General features: G+C 38.8%; 1 protein-coding gene across 3 annotated transcripts in view; it reads left to right on the top strand.

Annotated features, from left to right (window-relative positions):
- Positions 1 to 25,065, top strand: part of LOC112125929 (dystrophin-like) — a 1,989,526-nt gene that overhangs the window by 1,940,373 nt on the left and 24,088 nt on the right. For 2 of the 3 annotated variants that reach the window (XM_026648920.1, XM_026648910.1), the window contains 7 exons: positions 6,536 to 6,702; positions 8,972 to 9,083; positions 11,967 to 12,103; positions 12,875 to 12,913; positions 17,765 to 17,830; positions 18,937 to 19,002; positions 21,970 to 22,128. In XM_026648920.1, coding sequence (XP_026504705.1) covers positions 6,536 to 6,702; positions 8,972 to 9,083; positions 11,967 to 12,103; positions 12,875 to 12,913; positions 17,765 to 17,830; positions 18,937 to 19,002; positions 21,970 to 22,128 — 746 coding nt within the window. The remainder of the gene's footprint in view (positions 1 to 6,535; positions 6,703 to 8,971; positions 9,084 to 11,966; positions 12,104 to 12,874; positions 12,914 to 17,764; positions 17,831 to 18,936; positions 19,003 to 21,969; positions 22,129 to 25,065) is intronic. The other variant, XM_026648914.1, reaches the window with a different exon arrangement.

Raw genomic sequence — 25,065 nt, 5'->3', positions numbered from 1 at the left:
AATATATTGCTTATACAACTGGGAATATCCTCCCCAAACTAGAAAAATGTAATTATATTTTGAGGTGTTTTAGAGGCAAAAATCTTAACTGAGGTCAAAAAAACTTGATGAAAATGCTTGAGTCACAGTACATAAAGATTATCTGTAAGGTCCATGAAAAGTTGCGTGAATTTTCTCAGTATTGTATTGTGGGGGTGTGAAGGTACTACTTTCTCTTCCTTATTAAACATGATAAATGCTCTTGGGAGGTAAGGCAGTGTTACAAGCAAAGAAAATTATGTTTGTCGTGTGTCGTCGGCAAGTGTGGTGAGCTTGCATGATCTTGCATTTAAAGGTACTTTACCTCTAGTTTTTGTTGAGTGAAAGTTTAGTGTTTCCCATGTCGGGTTCATTTGTAAGGTAAAACTGAAAAGATGCTATACAGAGCATGTCAGCCATGACAGTGCTCCTTTGAGGCCTTGCTCATCTTGTTTACTGGCCAAGGAAACCACAGCAGTATTTTTCTAGTGAATCATGCTGGAAAATTGCTAACATACTTTCCTTGGCCAGTATAGACAGGGCCTAAGTGATAAAAATAAAAATTATACCATTATGATTTAGGTGTTACACACACCTTTCTTCCATGGGTTACAATGATGTTGAAACTAAGAAATGGGAGCAAAAGAAGAGCCACAGGTCAGCAGGTTAGTTCAATTCATTGTACGAAAATGTAGCTGCTGTTCCCCCAATACCTTTGTGAAATGTGAGGGGTGTTTGTTTACTTATGCTGTAAAATTATTTTAGGATGTTTTTCCCCACTGAAATTGGATGTATGGCTGGAGTTTTTATATAGAATGTTATCCACATGAAACAAGTAGGGGAGGACATACAATTAGTTTATATCTAACATCAGATATACTATTCTATTCATAAACATACAAAGAAAATAACCGTGACTTTCAACAGTCTACATTTGTTATGGATCTATGTATACTGTATCGGTGAAAAAGAAAGATTGAGATATTTTTACAACTATTTTAACTGTGTGCCCACTCCTGAAGTACGTACTCTGACAAACCGAAGCTGGAATAAAGGTTTATAATCTCTTTGGGGTTTGGGCCATGTATTCCTATGTGTCTGTGCCCTGATCCTGATTGCGACCGTAGGCCACAATTGCAATACAAAAAAGGAATAACAATGTCCAGGATGAATAACTGAAATATGACAAATAGACAAACACCATTAAAATCATTGTATCATCAATAGGTGCATCCTCTTTGTGCAGCTGGCGTACAGGGTTCTAACAAATCCCTCTGCAAGCTGCTGTGCTATAAATGGCATAAAACTGCACTTCCTCTGGTGTTATTTCGGTAGGAAGTTGTGGGCCTGTTTGTATGGAAGCAAAAACTTAATGAGACTGGCTTTCAGAAGCAAACCTGAGCAGATCTAAAAGTGATCTTCTGTACAGAGGGGTGTTAAAATGGTAAGAGCAAGGCTGGGGAAAAGAAGAAAGATCTGGTTTTTTCAGTGATAATGAATGGAACGTTTAAGCCTTACCAGTAATGTCATCAGTTAGAATAATTTATTTCATTTATATTTGACGTGTCACTAACACCATGACTAGACTGGTTTAGTATAATGCAAGAGATCAAAGTCATCATATTAGACACTCCAAGGGTTAAGAATGGCTTAAGCGGTCCGTATGGCAGAGCCTAGCTCATGTCATGTCATTGTGATTGCCTTCTCAGGTTTGACCATGAAATAGCACTTGCCTTGGAAACTGTGGAGCATTGACTCTTCTTGTCATCTTTATTTACCCTTTTTTAACACATCCAGGGATGGGAAGGAAAGCTGGCTGCGTAGGAAGGCATAAATATATTATTAAGCCATTGAGACCAGGAAAAAGGAATGATAGTCTTAGCCGAAAAAAGCAGGATTGGATGTTGGAAGACATAGGTTCTATTCCTGGCTTTGTCACAAACTTATTTTGTGTTTGTCACATTGGGCAAATCATGTAAATTTTGTATCTGTTTCCTCATCTGAAAAATGGGGATAATATTTATCTACTGTCCCAGGTTGCTATGAATGAAGCTTAATATAAGATCTTGGATGGAAAACACTATTAAGTGAATATTATTATTTTTATAACTTATTTCCCAAATTGCAGCATTACAGAAGATAATATGTATGTGACTGAAAATATGTCTGATTCTGCTGGACTACTACTTTGTACATTGAGAAATAAGGCAGTATTTTACAACACAGACATAAATTTGATCTGTCCTCAAATTGATACAGTATACATTTAAAAAAACCAGAATGAGCAAAAGGGGAGGAAGAGCTTAAATCCGGGGGGAGGGCGGTGGCAGAAATAGTCAGCTCCTGATCATTGCATAAAGATGCAAAAAATTACCCTGCTTCCCCCTCCTTTCAATTGTTTTTTGGCAAACAAATGCAGAAAAACAGATGTCTGAAGTATAATGAATTTGAATATCCCTCCATAACAAATTGTTATTTGTAAGCTGGGAAAGGCTTTATGAATTTTGCTTTATGATTCACTCCGTTATTACCATAAAAATTGGGAGTTCCATAGAAATGTGTTGAAGAAAGGAGTCATTAATATTCTTTACAGCTTGCTCTTGTTGCTTCAGATATGTTCTGTCTGAATGCAGACTTTTTCCCTTATGTAAAATCTTCAGCTGCTGCCTTTACTGGATTTAGAGGTTATTAAGGAAAATATAATAGCAGCTCAGGGAACAGTAAAGAACTGTCTGTCCTATACTGTCCGACCCTGACCAGCTTTTCTCCATGTGGCTTTAAATCTTCATGTAATGTAATTCATAACCAGTTTTGAAACATTTTAATGCAGCTAATCTCCCAAAGCACAGGTTTTGTACGAGCTGTATACCAAGTAGTTGGATAGTCAACTTTTAGGACCATTAGCAATTAACAGTGACTGCAGATTTAAAATGGATTTTTGAATGTTACAGGAGGTGTTTCTTTAGAGCAACTTTTTTTCCTGCAAACTTAAAGCGACTACAAAAGGATGGGCTGATGCTTTGGGTTGCTCATTTTTATTCTGTCTACAACACACACTGCAGCATTTCAATACAGAATTCATCTTTTTGTACTAGAAATAGCATATTAAACAGATACTCCCATCAATACTTTGGAAGACAGAGAATGTCTGGGAGAACGTAAAGAGTATTGTCTGGTAGTTAGAGCATAAGTGAAAGCAATGACTCAGCAGTTCAGTTCCTGACTGACACTGACTCATTGAGTGACCTTGGGGGGTAAGTCACTTGAGCACTCTCTGTGCTCCAATTACTCTATCTTAAAATGAGGATACAGTAGTAATGCTTTGTGCCCCACCTCACAGGGATGTCTAGAATGAATTGATGTTTGTAAAGTGCTTTGAGATTCTTCAGTGAAAGACAATGTGCATCATTCTAAACATAGTCAGCAAATTATTGAATTAGAGCTGTGATTTGTTACTGTGGTGGTTATACTTGTTCTTTTGTGTTCTCTTTGCTCCAGTGAGTGTTTCCTTTTAAAAATACCATAGCTAAGAAAAACGAAGGTCAGGCGAGGTGGGTTTAATGCACAATCCATTGGCTGTAATGCAGTGCATCAAAGAAGATTATTCTAATTTCATACAAGAGATGTATAAAAAATGGAACCCTCTATTGTTTTCTAATATTATTACAATATTGGAAACCCATTTATACTGGTCTCTAATGTAGCCAGTGGAACCCTTATATTTTCTGACCGTTTCCCAAATTAGCATAAAAATCACAAGAAAAAACAAAGCCTTTATTCTAATTAATCAAACTGATGCAGTGTTTTAGGTCAAAGTTAAAGGAATGCATTATTTAGAAGATATTTTTGGGAAGAGCAAGGAGGATGTCGCTCTGGGCGGCTTTTGACATCTTATCCCATTTGCAATTATTGACAGTGAATTGGGTGACCAAAGTTGTAAACAGTGTTAAAAAACAAAGCAACTTGAGTTGTTTTCCCCCTCCTATTCTCTCTCCATCCCTGTATTTTTAACCAATGTAGAGGTTTTTCCCACCAAAATTTGTGTCAGTGTTCCCTCTGGTAGCTGATCAGACTGGGGTGCTACTAAAGTGAGAAGCATCAGGTGATATTGTAAAGATACTCTGAATCTTGAACAAAACATTCAATCCCCAAATCATTCTGGCCCATGTATTTGATACATTAGCACTGAAAGTTAATATTTATTATTGTTTAAATAAATTTAATTATGTAGAGTGTGTTTGGTGCCACAAAGTGAAGACAATGCTTGCTCTGTGGACCTTTAAAATATAAAAGGCAGACACAGAGAGGACAGGGATGTACTGGAAATCCCAACTAGAAAATAACTAGGGTTTGGAATTTTTAAAAAAATTATAATTATTAACTACTAACGCATTTCATTGGGAAGGATTTGAATGAATATCCAAACTACTGGGAGAACATCCACTATGGGCGGGGGAGAGGGTTGAGAGACACACAGAAACAGGATTGCTAGAAGGTGAATATTGGGACATCAAAGTTGGTATCCTTGGCAGAGTGGAGGAGATGAGAGGACTAAACTCCCAATATATAGTCCAAGTCAAAGTTGTGTAGGCCTTTAAGGTAAGTACAAAAAAGTTTAAATATGATGTAGTGGGAAAGGGGGAGTTCATAGAGGAATTCAAAGAGGTGGGGGAGATTACATTGTCAGCATCAGATTCAAAAAGTCATTTTAATGGTTTCCCTTTGACTGCACCAGGAAGGGAAAGCAATATTAGAATCAGGGAGGCTGAAGAGAAGAGTAGGTTGAAGTAATCAAAGCAGGAGATATCCAATGCCTGGGCTGGCTTTAGCTGTGGGATCTTAGAACAGGGGTAATCAATTATTTTTTGTAAAGGTCCAAATTTCTTGGTCAAGGTATAGTCAAGGTCCAAACACCAGAGAAGAAAATACAGAAATAACGATAATAAAGAAATAAAAAGGTTTTGTGGTCCGTTCAAAAGTGTCTGGCAGTCCACATTTGGCCCCTGGTTTGCCTTTTGACTACCCCGTCTTAGAAAATGGGGCTGGACATTCAAAATGCTGTCGAGGAACAAACCACAAAATATGAGTATGTGCTGGACATACAGGAAACTGGAGAAGGGGCAGTCAAAAATGATTCTCATGTTGCAAGCCTGTGAGTCAAAGAAGATGGTAATTTTGTCGGTAGCAATTAAGAATGGGGAAAGCAGACGAGAGAAGGAGAAAAAAAAATGAAAAATAAATTCCTAAAGGTGAAAAAATAAGAAACTCAGATTTAACTGTGGTAAGCTGAAATTGTTGGCGAACCATCCAAGCAATGTCAGAAAGACAAACTAGATTGCAGGTCTCCGTGCAGGAAGGTGGGGAAAGAGTGAAGAATTAGATGTATGAGTAATCACTGTCAGAGATGGTAGTTAGAATCATCTAAGCAGATAAGATGTAAAAGGAAGAGAGACATCCAAGGGACCTGTGAGACTTCTACAAAAGAGGAATGGGGAAAAAGAAAATGAAGAAACATTGGATAGATACGAAAAGAACCAAGAGAGGACAGTGCCATGAAATAGATATTCTGTGTTGTCATAGTGCCTGATCTAGTTACCTACTTAAGTACTCGATTTGATGGGACTACTTCTGCTTAACATTAAGCACATATTTTAATGCTTTGCTGAACCAGGACCTGAGGTGGCAGAGAGGTCAAGAAAGATATGGATGGATTATGAACTCCCAAGATTTGCCTAGCAATGGGGTCGAGTGAATAGGTGGAGGTGTTGGATATAGAGAAATGATCTCAGAATTAGTGCCAGGAGTTGAGAGAGAATATGGGGAATTGGAGGAAATCAGATGCTGGGAAGAGAAGAAAGTGTTCAGGGTGGAGAAAAGGGACTTAGAGAGGTACTGAAAGGTAGTGAATACGCTATAGGGTTTTTAATCTAGGACTCAGTGAGAGAGAGGAAGAGTTGTTTAGCAAAGAAGATGGCAGTACTGAAGGAGAAGTGGACAGATCTGTAATGGAGGAAGATCGTGTGGTCCTTGGATTTTCTCCAGTGGAGTTCAGTGGCACAGGTCTAGGAATGGAGGAAGAGGATGTTGGGTGTGAGCCAATGCTACAGGTCGTTAGGAGGCATGACGTGATGGGAGAAAGGGACAAAAGAGGAACAGATGGAAGAATGAGTGGAGCTCAAAGAATCCTCTATATAGCCAGTAAAGGAGACGAGAGGAGCAGGATGAGAGCACGGAGATGTCAATGGGTTGGAGATCATAAGTGTGCCACAGAAAAGTTAGAGATGTTAAAGGGAATGAAGTGGAGTTCAGAATGAGGGAACGCATTATTCAGGAAACTGAGCAGTGCTTCTTGAGGAGAAGGTCCTGGAAGTGGCATTTAGGGTTGATGCATGGGAGAGTTGACCAGGTTTGAAGGCTCAGTGACAAGGTAAGGGTGAGGAGGCTGGTGGGTTGGACAGGCAGTCATCGGGATGCTGTTCTTTGCTGAGTCCTTGTCTTTATTCATCCTCTCTCACAGGCCAATAACAAGCCAGAAATTGAAGCAGCCCTGTTCTTGGATTGGATGAGGCTGGAACCACAGTCCATGGTATGGCTGCCAGTGTTGCACAGGGTGGCTGCTGCTGAAACTGCCAAACACCAAGCTAAGTGTAACATCTGTAAGGAGTGTCCCATTATTGGATTCAGGTACAAAATAATACCCCTTCTGCTACAGTACTTTCAGCCGCTTAGCATACTAAGATCTCTCTCTCTTACCCAGGAGAGAATGTTTCTGTTTTTATTCCTTTGATTTAGCAAATATAAAAAATAAACAAACAAGCAAGTACTGCTATCCTACAGGGAGAACTATATCCATGAATTGAGCACAACAGTCTTGAGTGGGGGGGGATAATTCAAATCAAATGCTTCTTTTCCTGTCAGTCCTCCTCCTCCCCTACCAAAGGATTGGTGGATTGTCCTAGTAACTATAGAGTTTACTTTATATTCCATCTATTCTGTAAACATGATAATGTTTTCTGGATTGGATCCTAATGAATTGCTTTCCATGATGATATAAAAGCATGCAAATGAACAGAAAAAATCACAGAAGCACAAAATTCCAGGGCTATTTATATATTTTTCGGAGAAAGAGAGTTTAATTGGTGGACTATTTAACCTAGTGTGCTAGAAATACCGTTATATTATGATCATTGCTTTACACAGAATCTACTCGGCCTATCTTCTGGTAAACATCTCTTATTTAACAATAATCAGAAGTTCTTGATTCTGAAATGTTGCTGATGGATTTAAATATCTGGATGACCCCGTGGTTACTATAGCAATGAATAAATCACTGTGTTGTAAAATGGCTATGTATTGGTATGCCTGTTCAGAATCCACTTAACAGCTAAGTAAATACTCACTTTCAATTATGCTTAGACTTGTTTTATCACTTTGTTTCCTAATAGCTGCTTTGTATGGTTTGTGTGCTTTTTATTCATCATGGTCTTTTTACCATTGATATTTATACTTCTGTGTATCATGCTGTTTACAAAGAGCTTTTTATAATGCTGTTTCTAAAGCCCAGATATTCAACAGAGGGCAGGCAGCATTCATATAAAGATGTCATCATTTTGCCCTACATTTGAGGGTTTGAATGATGGCTTTAGGTGGAGATGCTGTGGGAAAGTATCTCGCTTCCTTCTCACTTTTCCCCCTGATAGCTGGAGGAGGTGCTTTTTTAAATATTAAAAAATCCCTGTTTTTTGGTCATTGTATCAGTTCCCTTGCTATCTGAATTAATCTCCTTGTGCCTTTTCTCCCAGTGCATATTTCAACTTGGGGATGGTAAACATTATTGAAGGAGGCGATGGGATTGCGAGTAGGTTACTCCATCTAGAAAGCTTTCTATACTTTCCTATTTCCAAATGCAATATAAGAAAATGCCTATTTACTTACTGTGTCTCCATAATTATTCAAACAAAGTCAAAGGGAGCTATTGTTGTGAGCCAGGGCTGTCAGGGGACTGGATAGCCTTCTGGTTAAGGCACTGGACTGGGAGCGAGCAGATCTTGGCTACATATGTGCATAAAATCTAATCTAATTTTACCTATCTAGTATGTCTCTTAAGTATTTCCAGGGCATCTATTACTGTGGTATGTAAATTATGCTTAGATAGTGTGTGTGCCTCAGTTTTCACATCTTCAAAATACACATTGTGATGGAAGGCATTTAGAGAGTTAATAACTGTGAGACTGACTACACCTAGAAACAGTGCTGTTAACTCTCTCACTTGAAATTATTGCTAATGAACCTCTTAAAACAACACAGACTCTGTTTTTCCTGGCTCCTTCCCACACTGCAATGTAACAGATATAATAAGTGCTGAGGCTAAATGGATGTTTGTAAATGTGCATTGAGATCTTTTAATTTGAAGGCTCTTCATACATGCAAGCTATTATAATAAAGAAACTAGACAGAACTCAAACATATTGCTATTTAATGTGCAGAACACAACAGAGTTTCCTGGGGTTATTTAAGGGGCATTTTTAGTTGAAATTATTTGGTTAGGAGGTGTGATGACAGGAAGGGTAAGAGGGATAAAAATAACTGACATTAATTTCAGCTCATCAGAAATGTGCGGGTACATTTTGTATATTTTTTTTAATGACATTGGTTCGGTTTTCCTTTGGCATCTGTGCTTTCCCGATATTCCCCTGTAATTACTATAATTTTTGTGATTCTATTTTTTTGCAAATGTATAAGTAATTTTATAATCACCTCGCTTCAAATTGCTCTATATTGGCCCTATATGGCAAACAAACATCTTATTATGCTTACTGTACAGTGCATTGTGTACAGCCAATCTTGGGGGGAAAGGAGCTATTGGCAGAGGAAACTATTTTACAAATTGAAACAAAATTCAGTTATGATAGGCTATGAAGTTCTAACAGCAATTTTTTCCTCCCTCCATCAGGTACAGAAGCTTAAAGCACTTTAACTATGACATCTGCCAAAGCTGTTTCTTTTCTGGCCGAGTGGCAAAAGGCCATAAAATGCACTATCCAATGGTGGAGTACTGCACACCGGTAGGTATCTGCCTCAGTGACCCTTAATGTTGATTATTATGTAGAAGTAAAAAGCTTCAGTTGCTATGTGCAAGCTAACAGAGCATTTGTGTAGGATTTTTTTTTTCTGTAATTAAGTCACCTTTTATACACCCCAGTCTTTAGAGCCTAGCATTTTGAAATGCACAGTGAGGAATAACAGTAATGGTTTGAAAGGCAATAAACCTTAACTCCCAGTTACTTCATTGTTTATACAACGCTATATCAAAATCATTCATTATATGCTAATGGGTTCTGTGCTCAGTGTTAAATAATTGATTTTATGTATTCTACAGTAAGGCTAGGATTCTTGAAAAATCTATTTGTATCTTATGGGTAGGGGGGGAAAATCAACTCACAATATATCAATGAGGGCCCTTCCAAGTTAGCACCTCCATTCTTTTTCCCAGTGTACTTTAAGTGCATAATAAGCTCTGTACTGAAAGATCAGTCACTAATAGAATTAGTTTAATGTGATAGCTGTTTTGACAGATTGTGGATATTTTTGTTTGGTCATGACTGTCTCTTCAGCTGCAAAATTATTCTCAGCATACTAGTGGTGGTGTTTTGTTGTAAGATGATATAGTGATATGTAAAGATCTAGGAGGTACTTAAAAATAATGAACTGGATTTTCACATCTGGAGACCAAGAGCCAGATTTTCCAGTGAAATGCCTCTGCTTTGTGCTTCACCACTCGTGTTATCTGGCCCTAAACCCTGTTTAACTGGTCCAGGGAGGGTTATTCATGTAAGGATGATTCTCCCATGGCATAGAGCAGACAAGGCAGCTCTTTACCTTCCCCTGTAAGAGGAAAATGTGGAAGAGGTAAGATCATCATGTACCACACCACTTCTCAAGTGTATTTTTGGCTCCATGTGTCCATTGTAGCTGTGTGTAAATCAGAGCGCTCTTATGTGGTGCAGAAGGACTGCCCCTGTACTGAGCTTTAAGCCACTTTTGCAGACCCAGCAACCTGCATTTTGTGCAGTTTTGATGCACTCCACAGTCTGGCTTCCAGTTCATAATGTGGTTTAGTGATCACAAGATCCTATATTTTTGTCTGCTGGTCAAATGTAAATGTTTAAAATAAAACCATCAAAGTAATACATACCCACTGGGAAACTAAAAATGTTTGTATCTAATTTGTATGCAGACTAAGGGACACGTGCAAGGTAGAATAAGGGTTGTAAGCTTGTCTCAATGAATGGGGAGTTAAAAAAGCAGAGAGGAAAATATATACCCCTAAGATGTTATAATGAGGCAAGAATAAAGTTTCTGTCCATTTTTATGATATATTTTCATTACAGCATTATTTGTTTTTGACTTCAACCATTATTTTCTTTATGACATGCATACTATTTTCTAAAACATGCAGTTCACTGTGTATTGGAGGGTATGGCACTGCCTGGTGTGAATCTCTGCGAGTGTACAATACATTTGCTTCTGCCAGCTTTTCACCAAAACTCTCCATACGCTTTATCCTTTCCTGCCCTTTCTTCATTGACTGACATTGCTGGAAATGATGATGTGTTGTACTGTTGCTCATTTCAGAGGGAAAGTCTAGAACACCACAGACAAATCTGAACTGATTATTCTACTGTAAGCATTGCTAGAGCACACTAATCTTCAGATCATTAGAGCACATTTGTTCATTCCTCACAACTGTAGTTGGGGTCAGGAATCTCACTGAGTTGGTTATTGTTTCTTCTTGCCACCTTTATTCTCCTAGCAAATGAAGCAAAGACTTCATGAAAAAAATGTATACAGTACACAGAATAACACCTCTGCTACCACCATTTTTACCTGAATGATGGGTTTTGACAACAGAGCTCTAACTAATGGGAATTTCTGTCCCTCAAATGATTGGAGGTAAATGAAACAATAAGAATGAGAATTTCCCATTCACAATGTTCACTCCTTTGAGTCTATTATAGGACCCAGTGCACTTTTCCATAGAGATATAAGAAATTCAAATTAGTAACAGGCAAAATAATGAAAAACAGAAAACTGAGAGTGCATGCAGATTGCTGAGCTCAGTCTTAAGAACCCATTTCACAGATGGTAAAAATCTTCTTTAGTTCTGAGCTGCAGCAATCCATACTAATTAGTTGTGCATAGCTGAATTAGGAGAGGATTAAACTGGAAAAAATTTGAGCATGTAGTGCCAAAAGTCTCTGAGCTATTTTTTTAACTGAAAAATAACCCTAAGTACTGTATGACTGAACAAAACATCCACTGAGTCCTCAGTGTCCAGAATGTAATGATTTGAAAATGAACAAAAAGAATTACAGTGGCCCCCTCTGAAAGATTTTAAACACCAAAGTGTTTGCTGCCTCAGCCCAAGACAAAGCCATCAACCTTATAGACAATTTAACTGTCAGTCGGCCAAGAATGCCTTCTTTGATGTAAGCTTCCAAAATACCTGAATGTGTCCACTAACAGTGGAGTGTGTGGTGGATTTTCCACATATTAAACAAGAAACTTGAGGATCTGTGATTTTTAGTCCTGTTCAAGAAGAACTTGAGAACTCATACCAGATCCAAAGAACACAACAGCTTCTCCTTACCTGAAGAGGGTTGAGTCAGAATAAAGGCAAGGCAATTTCGGGAAGTCGCAGCCAGCATATCCCTCGCCCGAGCTGCTTCCCACAGCCCCCATTGGCCTGGGACGGCGAACCGCGGCCAGTGGGAGCCGCAATCGGCCGAACCTGCCGACGCGGCAGGTAAACAAACTGGCCCAGCCCGCCAGGGTGCTTACCCTGGCGAGCCGCATGCCAGAGGTTGTCAACCCCTGATCTAGCAGAAGAAAAGATGATCAAGGACAATAATAATTAGAGGGTGATTTCATTGTGGTGTTGCTTTCAGACAACTTCAGGAGAAGATGTCCGCGACTTTGCCAAGGTACTGAAAAACAAATTCCGAACAAAACGGTATTTTGCAAAGCACCCAAGAATGGGCTATCTGCCTGTGCAAACTGTCTTGGAGGGAGACAACATGGAAACGTGAGTAGTTAGCTCTAAAGCAAATAAGTAGTATATCATTTGATATGCTCCTCGAGCTCCCCAGCTGGCACCAACTCCCTTCACTTCCTTAATGCGTAAAGCCTCTTTTTATTTTTTTCATTTTTGTTTACTATGGCTGAAAGGAAAACACAAGCTGACATTTCAATTGCCATTTCCTTCATCTTTTTTCACCTATCTTTACAATAATTTAAACTTCAATTAGCAAAAGAAAAATACCTCCTACTGCATTGATTTTCTTGAAAGGCCTTAAAATGGATAAGGTAATTTGGAAACTAGCGATCTTAGCATTACATTTTGACTTTCTTCCAAAAGGTGGTATCTCTTTAGTGAGGGTTTTTTTGTTTTTGTTTTTAATTTGATTGCCACAGCCTAGCTTACTCTTTTCTCTACACGTGTTTGTGGTCACACAAAATGACTTGAACTCATTGTATTTACAAACAAACAAACAAAACCAGTGATGATGCTCATTGATCAATGACTGGCCTTACCTTCTTTTAACTTTACAACAAGTTTATAATAATTAGTTGTTTAATGGAAGTTGCACAACAGCTTGTTATCTCTCTTTTTCTTTTAATTAATATTTTGATTTTATTTCCCACCTTTTGGTTAGATGCTTTTCATGGTCATTCACGTTGGTCTGTTGGATTTTCTGTTTTTCAGTTGTTGTGGTTTTTTTAATCTTTCTGTAATTATTTTGCTGCTGAGTTTTTCTGCCTCTCTCTCTTCACCTCCTCATTTTTTGTCTTGCAGTCCTGTTACTCTGATCAACTTCTGGCCAGTAGATTCTGCGTGAGTACTTTTGCTGAAGTGTGCTGCTGCAGCTGCGTTCCCTCACTTTTTTGTTTTGTTTTTATTTAGTTTTTACATATGTTCACTTCCTTCTTTGTTTATTTTTTTTCTTGATAGCCTTTCTGAAAGAATAATTTTTATTCCAGATCAGTAGAATGGGATAACACCAGGGTTTCCCAGGCATCGTGAAATGTATACTCTCTCTGGAGGGTGTATTCTCATCTGATTATTAGGGATTTTGGTGCACAGCCCTACCAATGCTTATGAGAGTGTGTTATTTCTGAATAAGAGCAGACTCCTTGATTGTAAACTAAATGTATTTCAGATTATATACACTGAACTTTGTTTTTTCAAAAATTTCAGAGATGACAGTGGTCTTACAGTTAAGGCCATAATTTAAAGTTTTACTTACTCTCATGCACACATACACAACCCCTCCCCACCCCATCCCCATGAAAATCAACAATTCATTGGATATTTTATTACAGTCTTTTTTGTTTTAGAAGGTATTCTGAGGAGACATTGAGATAAGGCATTGGGTCTTGGAGTTCTAAAAATACTGTGGAAAGTTTTTTATACTTTTCAGAAACAAAACCAATAAGATTTCTCAACTGTAAATTGGATTTTCATACATGCACCATCTCTGAACATGCTTTGTCTTATTGTAGTAGTAGCAGCATCAGCATAAACTAGAGATTTATAATGATCTCTGTGGCATTTGCTACCACGTTATAGTGCTAATTTTAGACTAGGTAAGTTAAGATTACTTTTAATTCTTAATTCACTCACAGGTGAATATTAGTGAAGAGAGAACCATAAAATAGTAGGGAAGAAAACTTTTTTACTATTGTTAGCATATATGTTTTGAAATGTGTGACCTACATTTCACTTACAATAAACTATTGTTAGAATAAGCAACACCAAAATATATACATTGGAATATTGATTTATAATTTTCACACACAGCATAGATTGTTGTGAAGACAGATGGAGCACTCTTTCTCTAGAAGGCTTATTTTTAAGATGCCAAGAAATTTGCATGCTATTGCAAATTGCATGTGGTTAACACTCCACTTAGTAAGAATATCAACAAAGCTTGGAACTAAAGTGTAGTAGAGGGCTTTGGAGTTACGGTGCATTGTGTTTGTAAAATGGTTTCTCCTATAAATGCACTCATTGGTAATTTAAGCACACTGTCTATCGAAATATATGGATCCAGATTACTGACTCTTTAAAACACAATTAGATCTCTTAAAAGAAAACGTTTAAAAATAAAAAACTCATAAAATAAAAGCTTGGGTGATACAGAATGTTGTTGCTGTGTCTAACATAATATCACAAATAAGTTTGTATAACATTTGTTTTTAAGGCATGGTGCCCACAGATCACTTATACTAATAACTTTGTAACATGCTACACTAAGAACTTTATACCAAGGGTAGGAAATTTGGTTATTGGATCAAAGAGTTTAACTTACACGTGATACATCAGAAACCACTATAGAGATGGCTAAATAGGTTTAAGGAGTTAAATTCCTCCAAATTTCCATATTTCACCCATTTTAGCAATGGAATCCTTCATCACAATAATACAGATCATAACTCTGAAAGCATCTAACTATCTGACCACATTCTGATTATCAGACAACTTTCTCCTAGGCCTAGAGCCCTGGTTCTGGGTCTTCAGTACCAGTTTTCTATCGGTCTCCAAAGTACTCTGGCCTAAAAGTGAATCATCTAGGAATACCATTACAGCACTGAGAATATGCTGATTAGGTGGACACTGTGATATTTGGGGCTGGCATTGTTTATAAAAATATGATAAAGTGTGGTGCTTCTTAGCACTGGTTCAGACTGCTTATGAGTGGGGTGGATATTTTGCAGATAATCTCTAGTTACCAAGCATTACAGAGGCAACTCATACATTCTATAATGGAATTATGATTTCTGTTGTCATCACTTGGTAGTACTGAACTGGGAATCTGTCACTAAAACACTGTCATGATTCCTTACTGTCAAGAACCCTTGACCTGAGGAGCTGAATAGTTAATTTCAAAACACATTGCTGTGTATCGTTACCCAAGAGGGTACAGGCATTATAACATGATGTCTTAGCTACTCAACTCTTACTTGGCTTTAGTAGAAGACTCAGGGTTATTACTGCAGACACCACACTGAAAAATTTGTCAATGATGTTTTATTAAAAAAATGTTTTCCTCTGTTAAATATTTGCCATGTCCTTAGCCTTACTACCAGTTCATTCATTTGCTATTCAAACTGACTATGTATGTCTTGATTACTTCTGCTAATGAACCAAAGATGATAGATTTAGCAGCTGCATAGAAGTTTAACTTACTCATGGACTCATTCAGGTGTCTTCTGCCTGTAGTTGGCATGTCCACATAGCCAGTTTTAACAAGTTGTCCAATACTGTGTTGCTTTTAAACAAAATTGCAATGTTCTCTTAAAATAATAATAATAGGAAGGAAAGAACTGAGGCTGGGTTGGGTTGTTTTGGTGATACTGCACACAAAAAACAAAGCCCTATTTCAGGAGTTTCCAGAGAAATCTTTAAAACATTTTGGGGAGTGGAATGGAGCTGGTAGCAGAACCTAGTTTATGAAGGAAAAAATGGTCCGAAACAGTGGCTTTGTGATGCATTAAATCTTTTTGAGGAGGGAGGTTGCTTAAAATGAGAAATAATAGTATTTTGGACTATGCCAGTTATTTTTCGAAATTATTTTGACATTCTATTTCCCCCTCTTGTAATAGTAAAATATATATTTCAGATTTATGCTCAAGTTTCAATGTCATTATCCCAATGTATGTTAGTTCAAGGTGCACAGGAAGCACTCCCTGCTCTCCTTTAAAGATGCGATTTAATTTCTGATGATGGGGCATCAGAAGATGCAGTCAGGCTCTGAATGTCAAGAATATAGAAATTGGGAGATATCGGCAAAATAGCAAAATCTTAGTTATTATTAATAATAAATTCCTACTAGCACAGATTTTGAAAGTGCCCTGATCTACTCTCTTCTGAGTTACCTCCAGTTTTAAAGTAGTTCCATGCAAATCAGGATATCTTCCATGAATATCTTAGGGGGTTAGTATTGAATACTTCAATGTAGTACATTGAATATTTATCCACTGATTTGCGTATGGTGATGTCTAAAAGCATGGTGCATAAATGTGGGCTTGGCAATGCCAAACTTTGTCTCAGAAAAATGTGATTCATGATAATTGACCTATAGTATCTCATAGAAAAAGCTTTACCAGTCTGTGAGAAAAAGCATTAACAATGACTTCTAAATACACCTCTACCCCGATATAACGCGACCCGATATAACACAAATTCGGATATAACACGGTAAAGCAGTGCTCCGGAGTGGCGGGGCTGTGGCTCAAAGCAAGTTCGATATAACGCGGTTTCAACTATAACGCGGTAAGATTTTTTGGCTCCCGAGGAAGCATTATATCGCGGTAGAGGTGTATGCAGTATATAGCTCTGTGAATTCAGAAGAAGCTTTAAAAACTGGAAGATGACCAAAAATGTATAATTATCCTATAGTAAATGCTTTGTAGGATCATCACGCCCCTAATACAATAGTATTACGTACCATTATAACCTGTAATATAAGAATTGTTTCATCTGCCACTGAAATGCAACTATTCTGGAGTTGAACACTGTCTCTCTTGGACAGTACCAGTAACACTGCATAACAGTTTGAAACTAATAAGTGAACGCATTTTATCTACCAAAACTATTTTAAAAAAAAAAGGAATTTAGATACACAAGTTGGAATTTGGCTATTTTTTCTAAGATTCTAAGGCCTTGTTTAGACTAGAAAGTTACACTTTACCTGTAACAGTATAATTACTGGTACAACCCCCTAGTGTAGATGCTGTTATACCAGTGTAAAGATGCTTTATATTAGAATAGTTATTTCCATTTGGGAAGGAGAATAAGTTATGCCGATATAAGGCACCTTTATACCGATATTACCCTATCACTAAAACATTGCATCTGTAATTGACATGGGACTACAGGCACAACTTTCAATTGTAGAGCAGCCCTAAGGCTACACCAAACTTATTCTTTTGAAAAGTCACATGGATCTTCAGTTCACAAATGTGGACAGGAGTTCATTTTGTAACGATCAAAAGTTGGGGAGGTCCAACATTCCAGTTCCCCTAATACCACACTGTGGTCGTTGAGAAACTGTGGGAAGAGGACCATCACCAAAACACTGGCCCTAATTCTTGCAGTCTCCTATTCAAGTATATTGACTAGGCTCAACACTTAACATTGTATATCTCATGAGGTAACTTCCTGATTGGGCATGGATGCAGGTGTTTGAAGTTCTTTTTTTCTTTCTTTCTTTTTTTTAATGAGACTTGCTACTATTGGACTAGAAACACATCTCAGAACAGGAAGGGAGAGAAATAAAACACTTTCCACAAGGTTTGGACAGTGGGCCTGGAGAGTAGGAGAAATAGTGTGGTGAATGAAGGAGGTTGGCAAATTGGGAAGAAAGTTCATCTATACGTCCTTTTGAAAGAAACCTCTCATGGAACAGCTTCGTCTTCTTGCTTATGTATCATAAAAAATCAAGTTCACAGAAAAACTCCTGAATGAACTGAGTCCCTTTTGTATGCTGCCACAAAACCTTCTACTCTGATGGATCAAGGAAGCACACAAATCATGGGTTACAAGTATAGCTTGCTGTTTATTAAACACTGTATAAACCATGGAAGCCATGAGCCATGGCAACATAAGGGCATAGACATACCAAAGTGTATTTTTATCTTTTTAAGGGGTATTTGTGATTAATCAGTGTTTTCTGCCTTATAGGCCTGCCTCGTCCCCTCAGCTTTCACATGATGATACTCATTCACGCATTGAGCATTATGCTAGCAGGTATGAGACCAGCTGGACACTAGGCAAATCTTTCTTGAAACAACCATTAAAAAAAAATACACTACAAAAGAGAAGCCATCATTATAAGGGTTTTTAATAATTGAACGTAACTAGAGTGGATAGTATACATCACCTTCTAACTACTGCTAGCCACCTACCAATTAACTTGCATGCCAGACTACTATGCAATGATTGGCGAGTAAATAAGAGCCACTTAACATAGGTAAACCCAAAGCATGTGCTTGGTTAAAACTGGCCTTTAAGTTCTGTGTGGGTCTTTATTAAGTTATGCGTTCTGCTTACATAGGGTTTTATTTTAATTAGAATTCTTGGTATTACTGTATAATGCAGAGCCTTCCAAAATTTCTAACTACCAATACATGAGTCTCAAATGATACATTTAGCCAACATTGTAAAACTAAAGAATTGAGCTTATGAAATACTTGGAAAGGTATCTTTCTTTGTTTTGGAGGGGGATGATAATATACCACTGCTGTAGTTCACTTACCAAGTTTTAAGAGGACTTTTCATAGTACTCTTATCTTAAGAACCAAACATTTGGGTAAATGCTCAGATCTGCGATGCAAAGTGATTCCCCCTCTCCCCCCCTCTCCCCCCCCCCCCCCAAGCAGGGGAATTTTCAGGGGTAGATACTGTGTAAAATACATACTCAAATGAAAAAAAATCAGATCAAGCTAGATGTTTTCTAAATTATATGTTGCATTCAAACTAGAAACATACAGGTCACTTCAGCTCTGGTGATGACATTGCCAGGTATGGAACAATTTGTGGAAGCCTGTGGCATCTTAAGGCCTTTCTTTCATAGCAGAATCTGCTTAACCAGGAGGATTTGTACGTAACTTAGAGATTAATTTAGATAGATCATTGATAATGAATAAGGCGTTACTTGTGACAGCTGCTTGCAATCACATTTGTTAACTAGCAGCAAGTGAAAAGTTGTCCGGATTTCCAAATTTAGGGTCTCTAATATGTTGACTACTGTGTCACCAAAATGTTATATATTTTACAGTTTTCAGGAAAGTTAGAGCCAGAAAAATCTGCAATGAGACTTATGGGTTTTATTGAATCTTTCAATTTTTCCACAGGCTAGCAGAAATGGAGAACAGCAATGGATCTTACCTAAATGACAGTATTTCTCCTAATGAGAGCATGTAAGTATACTATCTCTATGAATATTTCTGATGTGCATTTGCTTGTGAAGGCTTGGGACCTTGCCAGGGCCGGCTCTAGGGTTTTTTGCCACCCCAAGCAACAAAAAAAACCTCTGAGAGCACAACTGCCTCCCCTGGAATGCCGCCCTTACAATTATGCCGCCCCAAGCACGTGCTTGGTTTGCTGGTGCCTAGAGCCGGCCCTGCACCTTGCAATAAAGTACCAATAATACGGAGTTCACAACATTTTCTTGTTCACATCTGACTGTTGTGTGATCTCATTGTGGTATGTTTGGTTGTGGACTTCTCATGGCCCACCACCATATATACCAAAGCCAGGATTTATGATGTATAACTCAAAGCTGCTCATATGCAGCTGATGATGAAATGTCATCACACTTAAAAGTAGTCCAATGTTATGTCTTCAACACAAATGTCACATAATACATTGAAAAAAAATCTCTCATAGAGTGTATCTCATAAATGAAGTATTACTTGGTAGTTTGAAGTTTTCCTTTTTCCTGTGAACTTTAAACTTAAAAGTGGATAAAAATGTTGGATGCTAAAAATGTCAGTGCAGCCTTTTGAGGGGTCATCAGGGCCATACTAAAAAGAGTCGGTCTACAAATAATTAAATTCTACTGCAAGCAATGGCAGCATGAGCTCATGCTAGTTATTAAATATTAAAAGTCAAAAGCCTTGATTGGACAGGATGTGGAAAAATGCATTGACAAATAGTCTTTATATTGCTTTATACTTAAAGGACCAAGGATCCAGCCAGTTTGAAATCTAGTCAATTTTGTTAAAAGTAGTTTCATAATCTGCACCTGACACTTATGCAAATTTTGTGCTTTTGTGATCACATTTTCCTTGTGGGGGGAGGGAAGGGCTCTATGGTTTTCTGCATCCTGTTGCTCTGTGAAATACACACACAAACAAAAGGGGACAAACTGATTAAAGGTTACAGATTTCAAATGCACCTAAGCCCTGTGTCCAGTGTAGATTCAGGTACTTAGGAGCCTAAATGTAACTGGACTTCAGCTCTGAAGTACTCAAGTCACTTCTGAAAATGGGACTTGGGTTGTTAAATCAGTTAGGGCTGGTCTACGGTAACACTGTAAGTTGACCTAAGTTACGCTACTTCAGTTACATAACTGAAGTTGACGTAACTTAGGTCGACTTAGCTACACTATGTCGAGCGGAGACACTCTCCTGCCGACTTACCTTCTGCCTCTTGGGGAGGTAGAGTCGCTCTGCCATCGACTTCGCTTTTCTTTATCAGACCTGCTAAATCAAAACCACTGCATCAATCGCAGCAGTGCCGATTTAGCCGGAAGTGTAGACAAGCCCTTAAGGGCTTTTGAATATTTTACCTTAAGTATCTAACCGGGTAAACCATGAATCTGACTCTACACAAAATGCTGTCAAATACATCAAGTAAACACATCTTTAATAAAAGATTTTTCTCCTTTGTCAACTTTAGTCTCTGTTAATTCTTCTCTCTCCACAGATTTGTAACTTAGTTGTGTGGATCAGCTCAAGGCTGAAATGTTGCATGAAAGTTCTAAATGTAGGAGCTAATGATTTTTTTTAATTTTCTGTTTTTTAAAAAAGGGATTGCCTGTTTTGAAGTCACAAAAGTTTTTCAGATGCTTTTATTACCTCAAATAATTTTAGTATGACCTAAATCGTTTAGCACTCTTATAGGCTAAAAAATAGCTTTACTAGTGTTTTGAGGAATAAAATTTAAAGCAGCAATATTTTAATTTTTGAAAAGTAACTACAGTAGATACACTATAAATGCCCAATTAAACATGAAATAAACAAACTATACAAAATGATTTCTCAATATGACTTATTTGAAAAATAAGACACCCCCCTTCCCGTTGCTTACTGTGGTGTCCATTCTTCCAAAACCCCAGCCCACTATGGTCTTTTACGATTATTGCTGATATCAGTTTAGCATAGCGCCCCCCCCCCCTTTTTTTTTAAACGTCCAGAACTCAGTGAAATTTGGGAATATGCAAGATGTGCAGAATTGGGCTTGTAGATTTGTAATTTCTTTGTGTAGGGAACTTTTTGCTTTATATGTCTGAAAAGTTTCATGTACCCAACATGAAATTGCATCCATAATAAAACTGGTTTTATTAAACATTTTAAAAAGGAAAATTAACACTCTGGCTGCATGTGTAAATGTGAACGTAATTTGTGTGTCAGAAAAACTTTATAAGAAAGTGAACTGGCATGGTTGGCCACTGACATGATCAATGCAATTCCAGTGAACCACTGAATTTGGCATAGATTAAAATTATTGAAAAAAAAAATCTTTAGATTTTTTCTTAAAATAGGATACATAAAACTTCATTAACTCCAACCATAAAACAATAAGGTGTATGCAGTACCAAAAAAAACCTATAATATTCAGTAAAAATATTAGTAAAACTAAACTCTACAATAAACTAAAAGGAAAAGGGGAAGGAAGAAGAGTATAAATAGAAAAAGGGCTAGGTATAAGAAGAATGGATATAAAGGACTATGAGTTAAAATAAATGTTTTGGCCTTGCTTCCACAAGTTTTTGTGCAGTGGCATAGCAGGTAGCACAAGGTGGTGATTCTTTAATGCAAGTGTGAGCAAGTCAGGTTAAGCACTGGATGGAAGCAAGGTGAAACATGGGGGCCAATATCCTCAGCTGCACCAGAGCTTTGCTTGAAACACCTGAGGAAGAGGAGGGAGGCAAAGGTGGATCCCAAGCATATGGAGCATGAGGGAAGGCACGTAGTGAATTAATGTAATCACTTGAGCAAATTTCACTACTAGTACACTAATCCCCTGCTCCTTGCAATGAATCCAGTTGAATTTCTTCAAGAGTGAAGAGATTTTTCTATGAGTTGCCTTCTATCAATAATCACAAAGATAAAAATGAAGATGAAGAAAGCAGCTTTTTGGGTTTTGCTGTGTTTTTCCAGAGATGATGAACATTTGTTAATCCAGCACTACTGCCAAAGTTTGAACCAGGAATCCCCGCTGAGCCAGCCTCGCAGTCCTGCCCAGATTCTGATTTCCCTGGAGAGTGAAGAAAGAGGTGAGCTAGAGAGAATCCTAGCAGATCTGGAGGAAGAAAACAGGTGAGATGTACTTTGCAGCTGTTATCATAGTTGCATATATATGATACACCCACATAAAGGGGCAAAAGTGAAGCTGAGAAACCTGTTAGAGTGTCAGTTTTGCTTTTCTATTCAATCTCCTGCATACGTTCTCTCTCTCACTTTCTGCTAGATATGTGAGAGATGATAAAACAAAATGGTATAAATATAGGCCCATTCATGCTTTTGATGCAATCATGAATCAGCGCTATTGTGTTTAGCCTGCTATGCAGAATCTTTATAAAGATAAAACTTCAAAGGAAAATATGGGTCACTTCATTTTGTGATTATAGGGTTACTTATTACAAGTTCTGTAAACAGTGTTGTATAACTCTTCTTTGTATACAGTGTACTGAGTTCTTTTTATCAGCATGTATTTCAAAATAACTCTTCAGGGTTACTTTATTTTGCATTAGCCATTACATGAGAGAGGGTTGTGTACATTTTCTGCCATAGACACCTGGAGGAGAAAGATTTTTCTTGAAAATAACCAATTGAATAGTATATTTCCCCTAGAAAGATGGGTGAGAGAGTGTAGCGATGTGGGACTCACCCCTGCAGCGCCTCCTGCTGGTCTCGCAGGGAATTAGCTCGTCCAACCTCCAGAGTGCCCTCTGCAGGCCAGTATCCCACTGCCGCTGGCCCCCCATGTCCCTCCCAGGACCCGGTGCCCCTTGTCTTTGGGCTGCTGCCCCCTGGCAATACCCCCACAGTCTCAGGGTCTCCTCACCCAGGGGAACCCCCAACCCTCTATCCCCACCTTGCCTCAGTCATGGGCTACTGCCAGTCATCATCTAGCCCCTGCTCACTGGGGCAGACTTCAGTGTAAAAGTCACTCATCAGAGGCAAGGTTGGGTTTGGACCTGCTGCCTCTGCCTACCCGTGGGCTGCCCCCTGCAACCCCAGTACCTAATTGGCCTTCCACTAGGCCACAGCCTGGCCCACTAGGCCAGAGCTCCCCAGCTCCCGTAGACTTCCCCCAGCCCTGCTCCACTCCAGGTACCTTCTCTAGCTCCCCAGCAGCCAGGCCCGTCTCCCTCTACAGCCAGAGGAGACTCTCCGTGCTTCTGGCCCACTGCCCTCTTATAAGGGCCAGCTGGGCCCTGATTGCACTGGCTACAGCTGTGGCTGCTTTCCCCATCAGCCCAGCTTTTCTCTGCCACAGCCCTCTCCTGGGCTGCTTCAAGGCCTTCCAGGCAAGAGCGGGGTGACCACCCCGCTACAGAGAGGAAGAAGATATATAAAGAAGATTTTAAAAAGATAAAGGGGCTGTGAAATAACTGTGCAGTACCTTTGTACAGGATGAATTTCCCCTGTTCCCTCTGGTGGTTATAAATGGTGCACAGGCCTTGTGATGGTCCTCTGCACAGAGGTAATATTGTGCCATGTTAGCTAAAATGTGAATGTCACCCACTTCTTAATCCTTTGGTGGCAGACACCTTTTTCTTCATTTCCTCCTAATTTAACTTTCCATTCCTAGCTTTTCTTTACGTTTCATAGCAAAGGCTCAAGTGGGTTTTGACAGCATCAAAACACTGTAGCCGCATTTCTCTGATATTTTGGGGCTCTATTGCTTCACTCAACCAGCATAAACCAGCACTAAACCTGGCAGATCTGGTCATTGGCAGATTTAATATTGAGACCCCGAGAATTGAAAAATCATGACTCAGGTCCCCCAAAGTCATAAGATTTAAAGAAAATAGATTTCTGAGTCTTTAGAGTGCACTTGATTGACCTTTTCAGGTCTGCTATCTAGGAAGAGGGCATTCCTCATAGCCATAGCTACAGCCTGTGGACTTAGTGAGAAACAGGCCAAATGACCAATCCTCTGTTAACTGTAGGCCGTATGGGAAATATGGTATTGTCGGTGTCATCATCTCTGTTTCCACCTCATATAGGCCACTAATCTGTCTGTATTTCCCAAGTCGCTTTTACACCATTGTTATAACTCACCGGGTGTTCATTCATCTGGATATATCAAAAGATATTCAACTATCCCAAAGACAGCATTCATTGCAGGCCTTCTGTCTTTTCCACAGAATTTGAAAAGCTATTACTGGAAGCTCTATATGTGCTTGAAGCAAAAATGCTTCCCTTGCAAAGGTCTGATCTTGGAGAGAGAAATTGTGATCACTTCTAACTCTCTCATGACCTCCCATCCAGAGCTGATGTGGCAGTTTTGCATCTGTTCATCTAGAACTCTCTAGCCTTCCTGGGTGGTGTCCTGCATTCTAGTGGGAAGCTCAAAGAGAGAGCTTACTTACCAGTACCTGCTGTTCTCTGAGTGTGTCACCTCTGTAAATTCTCACTGCACACCTTCCCCCTTTAGCAGAGAAAGAATCCCAAAATTTTGGGGAGGAACTGAAGGGTGGGTGGAGCTATTCCCCCTTTCATACTCAGAATCCTCCGCAAGGGGAGGACTGGCGGGGTAGAGGAGGGTGAATGTCCTCAGTGGGCATTGTTCTCTAGAAAATGCCACGGCTCATCCTGAGAAAGCACCAATACCCCAAGTGTGACTATGCAGATGCAACACTTTTAAAGAACAACAGTTACCAGTAAATAACTTCTCCTCACTTTCTTGTCCATGTGAAATTATACATAACATGTTTGACTTAAGAGCAAGTGTAGGTCTTCTCCTCCTGCTTGGAGCAGGCAAGATGTCCAGCTCCTTTAGCACTGCTAAACTTCATGTTGTAGAATCTTGTCTCATGTTACAGCCACATACAGCCCCCCACCCCCACCCCAAACCGTTCATGTAGTGTGGACGTACTTCTATATCTTTCTAAGCATTCCCCAGTTTAATAAATCTTACAGTAGGGTTTCTGGGGTGTTTTTAAGTCTCTAGATCAGAATGTAAATGTGAAATTGGATTCACTGGCAGGAATAAGAAAAAGGTCTCTGTTTTCACAGCTTCTACTC

This window comes from Terrapene carolina, unplaced genomic scaffold, assembly GCF_002925995.2.
Source record: "Terrapene carolina triunguis isolate 2854851 unplaced genomic scaffold, T_m_triunguis-2.0 Scaffold22, whole genome shotgun sequence".
NCBI lineage: Eukaryota > Metazoa > Chordata > Testudines > Emydidae > Terrapene > Terrapene triunguis.
Note: the sequence above shows the minus strand (reverse complement) of the source record. Positions and strands in the feature narration are given on the sequence as shown.